At 54.1% G+C, this 6000-nt stretch overlaps 1 protein-coding gene across 3 annotated transcripts in view; it reads right to left on the reverse strand.

The window, feature by feature from the left end:
* The window catches only part of RASSF5 (Ras association domain family member 5), a 70653-nt gene that overhangs the window by 22846 nt on the left and 41807 nt on the right, over nucleotides 1-6000 (reverse strand). The window contains exon 1 of one of the 3 annotated variants that reach the window (XM_024750909.1): nucleotides 5579-5994. The exons of the other annotated variants lie outside the window; for them this stretch is intronic. Within the exon in view, the coding sequence (XP_024606677.1) occupies nucleotides 5579-5698 (120 nt within the window). The 5' untranslated portion in view covers nucleotides 5699-5994. Of the gene's footprint in view, nucleotides 1-5578; nucleotides 5995-6000 lie in introns of those variants that run through there. 3 annotated transcript variants of the gene reach the window in all.

A 6000-nucleotide genomic window follows, 5' to 3' on the forward strand; every position in this document is an offset into this window, starting at 1 on the left:
CTCAACATCCCTGCTAGCACGTTGTGGTGAGAGTAATGGGGACCGCTCTGAGCAGGGGCCCAGGGGCTCTGAGTCCTTGGTCTGTCTCTACTTAGCTGTGTGACCAGGGACAAAACCCTTTACCTTCTGGGCTTCCAGCCTAGGAGGCCCTCTGGCATCTGTGATAAATGCTCATCTTGAATTCCAACTGAAGTCATCAATTACCAAACATTTCCTAAACAGGTGGTTCCCAGACTTCAGTATATATGCGAATCACCAGGGGGAAGTATTAAAAAAGCAGATTTGAGGGTCCTACCTCCAAAGATTCAGGAGCCAAGAAGTCTAGAGTGGACCCTTGACACTCCATTTTCAAAGAGTGATCCAAAGAGAGATTCTTATGTCAGTAGCCAGGGCAAACCTCGTAAGCACCACTGAAGGCTTCGGATGCTACAGAGGAACCGGGGCAGTGCTGAGTAAGGAAAAGCATCTGTCCTCAAAAAGTTCCCAGTGTAGTTGGGGGAGACAGGACACACACCCCCATCCCAGGAAGAGCACATCCTTGGTGACAGATGGAGAGGTACAAAGTCAAAGAGACAGAGGTTACGGCCCTTCACCAAAAAAGCAGAGCAGAGCTTCCAGCGGTGGTTGGGCAGAGAGGTAGGAGGAGGATGTGTGGCAGAGACAGCTAAGTGTTTACCACATCCAGCTTCCTCGTCTGCCTGGGCTCACAGCTGTACTTCATTTCCCAACCTCCCTGTGGTTAGGTGTGGCCACGTGACTGAGTTCTGGCCAATAGCACGTGGGTGTAAAACACACACACCATTTCCGGGCCTGGCCCACAAAACCCCTCATGTGTTATCCTGAGCCCCACCTGCCAATGTAACTTTACTTAAAGAGGGAAATAAACTTCTATTATATCAATGACTGAAAATAACGGGGGCTGTTTGTTACAACAGCTGGTCCACCCTGATTACACAGGATGCAAGAGAGATGAGGCAGCAACTAAACTCAACCAGCATTTAGCCAGCGCCTGCTCTCATAACCAGTACTTGGTGCGGCCCTGCACCTGAAGGGGATGCGAGTTCTGGTCTTACAGGGTTTACCATCTTCACGGAGGAAAGGAACACTGGGAAGGGCCAGAGAAGCAACGAGAAGTAAATTCCACAGGAGGGGAATACAGGTTTCAGCCCCAAAGGGAGGCTATTGCGTGGCTACGCTGGCGTGAAGAATCTTTTGAGGTGAGTCTTGAGCTGGGCAGCCTTCTGAGAAAGCACATAGAAAAGCAGTTATGTGGTCCAACAGTTCCGAAGATTTAATTTTTATTGCTCAAATTTGGAACCTACTTATTTTTAGTATTCTTTTCTCTCATGCCAAGAAGGTCAGGGGTAGGTGCTGAGCCCGAGACCTGGGTGTTCCTGCTGCTGGCAGAGAGATGGGGATTTCCCTGACTGGTCCCAGGGCTGTCAGGCTTGGATGACGTCCCTGGAGCCACAGAGGCCCAAGAGGAGATGGGCCAAGTGCAGGGACGGAACCAGGAGTGGCTTCGGACTGTGACCTCTGAGACCCCCGCTCCCCACGCCTTCCTCTCTGCGTCTTCCTTGAATTTTTCAAGAATCAACGGTGTCAGTGTAGACCAGGGAGGGCCTGGGTATGGGGGGTGGGGTGGGGGGTGGCATGGGAAAGTATGCCAGCTGTGTTTAAGTATAATATTTAACCACAGATGGAGCCAAACTTGCACCTCCATATCCACAAAGAAAACATGCATGATGAAGGTACAGCAAGCAGTGTTCTAGGATAGACACGAAGAAGGACTTGTAAAGTTGTAAGATTCTGGGACTGATGAGAGGGACCCCTGCTAGTGTCAAGTGTAGAGTGACTGTTTCTTGGGCCGCTGTGCCTTAGGAACGGAGGGACGGTGAGGGCCTTATGCAGTGGAGGGATGTAAGGACCCTGCAGCTCTTTCCTAGCCCGAGGTTGTTTGGGTCTTTCCATTTTGTAGAAGGCTCTGAGAGGACAAGGACTGCAGTTCATCCCTGTCACACACGGAGCGAAAAAGACCAAGGAGAGCTCTTAACAAGGTTTCTAAGAGGGGTGCTAGTCCTGGCGCCACCCAGCCCAGTATTTGGCCTGGTGAAGTCCTCGCGCCTCTCTGGCCTCAGCCTCTCCATCTGTAAAGGGAGGTGCCAGATCCGGGTCCTTCCAGCTCTGACGTGCTGCAAGCAGCGGGCTTTCTGTGTCCCCAGAGCGTTCACCCCGATGCTCTGGATGGCTCCTGGGGTCCCGGAGCCTGTGGAACATGCAGAGAGAGCTCAGAGTGCCCATGTCCCTGCTCAGGGGGACTAAACTGCCACCCTCTGCAGGCATTTGGGGAACCGATGGGAGTGGAAGTTGGCCTCACTTCCAGAGTCAGATCCCAGACAGGAAGAAAGGAGCAGCTGGCAGGGATGCCCAGAGGTCCCAGTCACCAGACCCACACATCACCGAAACCTGCCCTTTGTGGGACTAAAGCAGAAAAACCTCTGGGCTGGGAGATGAGAGATGTAGGTTCTAACCCTGGGTCCATCATGAACTTTCTGTGTGACCTCGAATGACCCTCCCACCCCCGACCCCAACTCCAGTGTCTTGGACTGAGTGACCGTGTGTGCACCTTCCTGAGAGCAGCTTGGGCTGCATCTCTGAGCACACAGGTTGGGCTTCCCCCAAGCCACCAAGAGCCCCATTTGGACACGTGACCCCGGGTAAGCAATCTAATCAGGCCCAGCAGCCAAGGGGGAGGGCCCCACCTCAGCCCCCTGAAACGAAGACTGAAAACTGGGTCTCTTTGCCCCTCTCAGAGAAGGCCCTAGGCCCCAGGAAGCAGCTGTCTTCTGAAAGGAGAGAACAAGCCGGGGCCCAGGGCCTAGGCCCACTTCCTCTGCTGCTGCCTCTCTTCAGGGCCTCCTCTCTGTGAATGAGGGCCCTTCCCCACCCTCCCACATCCTGCCCAAGGGGCTGGTGAGAGGCCTCCAGGACTCCTCGGAGGCCGGGCCAGGGAAGGCTCCTAGAACAGCAGGAGGCCCCCCGCAGCTCTGCGCCAGCCAGGGGCGCGCACGCGGCAGATACAGGCTGTTCTGACGAGGCTAATTATAGAAGCCGGCTTGGCCTTTCCCGAATACGGCCCTCAGTCTCTCAGCGACCGGGAAGCACATAAACGCCTTTCCTTGGAGACAGGAAGGAGAAATTCTCCTAGGAGCTCAGATGCGATCTCTCTTTGGGTAGGAAAAAAGCAATGTTAGGGGTCAGAATGGGGTCAGGAGATGGCAGATCTCTCTGAAACCCTTTCCAGAAGTGGCTGCAAGGGAGAAGAGAGAGCTAAAATGTTATTAAAGGCGGGAAAACACCCAGAAGGACCAGAGACTGAAATATGTGGATGAAGCTCGCCAGCTCCTGAGTCAGCCACACACACCCCGTCACAGCCGGGGGCCGCCCCAGTGCGTGCTCCCCGATGAGAGGCAGCCCTGCACCCCCTGGAGAGGGCTGTGCGTATGGCATGTCTGGTGCTGAGAAAAACAGTCCCCGACAGCAGTTCTGAACCTCCGTCAAGACTCTTCTCACACTGCAGCCAGGCAGAGGCCGGGGATAAGAGGGGCCGTGGCCACCTCTCTGTCTTTCTTTGAAGCATGTATCCTTATCACCCTGTGTGGGGTTCAACAAAACCCGTTTCTTAGAAGGGATTCTCGCCCTCTGAGGGCTTATAGACTTGGGCAAAATGAGGTAGAGGGCTATGCAGAGGCCTCAAGACATGCAATGAATTCAAGAACCAGACAAAGTAGAGCTGATGTGTGTGCCAAACCGAAGGTGTATCTTCAGGAGTGATGCTTGCAGGGGGATCTGGGGGGACAGTGAAGAGAGGAGGCTCTCTGGGCCAAGGAACAAGTCACCTCTCCCACTGCCACCCCACCCCAGCATATCTTATTGTCAAATATCTCTGTTTCTCCCAAGAAATACCAGAAACAGACACCTTTTTCATTTGCCAACCGAAAGAAACCTCAGCTTTGCAATGCCCCTTCCTCTACCCAGTCATGCAAAAAACCCAGCTTCTGGGACCGAGGGCTTACAGCCTGGCGGGAGTGAGGGCAGCAGCTAAACTCTGTTCTAAAAACAGGAACCATTTCCTTCCCAGGCAGCAGCAAAACTCTCTAGAGCAATGGTTCTCAACCTCAGTTGCATCTCAGAAGTACCCGGGGAGCTTTTCAAAATCTCCATGCCCAGGCTTCACTCCAGACCAAGGAAATCAGACTCCCCTGCTGTGGGACCCAAGTATCGACATTTTCTAAAGCTCAGCAGGTAAATCCAGCGTGCAGCTAAGGTGGAGAACCACTGGTCTAAATAAAGACCCCAGATAGCTGGAGTGCCCTTATGTGGGTGTGTATGGGTGGGGGTGGGGTGGGAGGGGGTCCTCACAATGAGGCGGGAACCCCAAGAGAGAGCTGGACACCTCACTCTGCAGCCATGCTTTCTGCATGAGGCCTCCTTACCCCAGCCCCCTGTCCTTGAGAACAAGGGCAGCTTCTCGAAGGGGTGCCCCAGAACACAGGTGCTGGTTCCAGGGGCCTGTTTTAGTTGATCCTTCAAACACTAAAATCAAAACCTCTCTTCTGATTCTTGGGCGTCCTCTCGCAATTGGAAAGTCCAGGGCGTTTAATTTGAAGGTCAGACCCCAACCAATGCGGGCCCTACGGGCAACATGAATTATTAACCACGGAGGCCCCAGAGTCAGGCCTGGGGAAGTTTTTGGTTAGTTCTACTGGGTGTAGGAAATTAATGATGGGCCTGCACACACCTGTGAAAGTTAACAGCTCACTTCAGTCTACAAACAGGCCCTTTTAGGCAAGGACCTGGCTCGGAGCCCTCTCATCTAAATAACAAAACAAATAAATAAACGGAGCTCTACCACCGCTCCCACCAAGTATGTGGCAGATACAGGGCCCCACTGGGAGGGCGAGGTCAGGGGACTCAGGCAAGCTGGGTGTCTAGCACATACAGCCCCATTAGGGAACACATGCAAACTCCTTTAGGCTATCCCCAACTAACCCAGGAAGTCAAAATGGTAGTAGGACAATGACCTAGGAGAGAAGTTTTGTTTGCTTCTAAAAACACCCTAGACTTCTGCAAAGTTGTGGGACTGTGTTTTAAGATGGTTTCTGGCCATTTGCAATACGGAAGTCTCAACCTGTTAATGATTATCTTAATGAGGGACTGGGTGCCATCCACTTGCCATCGAGAGCTTCAAAGCTCGGATTTGGGGGAAGGTCACCCTCCCGGGCACAGGTGAGCATGTCCCCAAACCACCAGCCAAGCGCTGTCCCCAAATCCTAGAGAGCCATTTTGAAAAGGTCCAGGGACAAGAAATGCCGAAAGGAGCATTTGCCGGGGGCCCCCAAAGGGCTCCAGATCCAACCCGTGGTCTCCTCGGCCAACAAGTTCAAGAGGGTGCGCAGGGCAACTGCCCACCCACGCCCGTAAGACATGACTGCCTGTTTGCCAAGTGCAAGATTTCCCTTCTAGACCACAGAAGTTATTTCCCCACAATGAAAGTCTCTCGTATTATTAAGTTTACCTTCCAAGGATGTTTGCTCTGCACATTCCTGAAAAAGGTGGTCTTGGCAGTGAAGAAGCAATCCTCCAGTTCCTCCTCCAGGCTGCAGTACCCACTGCTCATGCTGCTGTCCACTGTCATCTAGCCCGGAGCTCCGGCCGGAGGCAGCGGGCGCATCTGATGGGGCCAGGCTCTCGGGATGCGGCGGAGGGAGGTGGGGATCCCTCCCCAGGCGGCCGCGGCGTGAGCTTCTAGCCCCGCCGGGGAGCGAGTCCGTTATCGGGCCGGGCAGACCCGGAGCCGGCTGCCTCGGTTTTTTACACCGGGGCCCGAGTGGCTCGGGCGGCGGGGTAACCTGTTCCCCAGCGGCTGCCAGCACGGGGGTCGGACCTGGACCCCGCTGCGCTCACCTCGCTCTCCGACTCACTAGGCATCTGCGGTTT

Source organism: Neophocaena asiaeorientalis, unplaced genomic scaffold, assembly GCF_003031525.2.
Source record: "Neophocaena asiaeorientalis asiaeorientalis breed wild unplaced genomic scaffold, Neophocaena_asiaeorientalis_V1.1 scaffold67, whole genome shotgun sequence".
Classification (NCBI taxonomy): domain Eukaryota; kingdom Metazoa; phylum Chordata; class Mammalia; order Artiodactyla; family Phocoenidae; genus Neophocaena; species Neophocaena asiaeorientalis.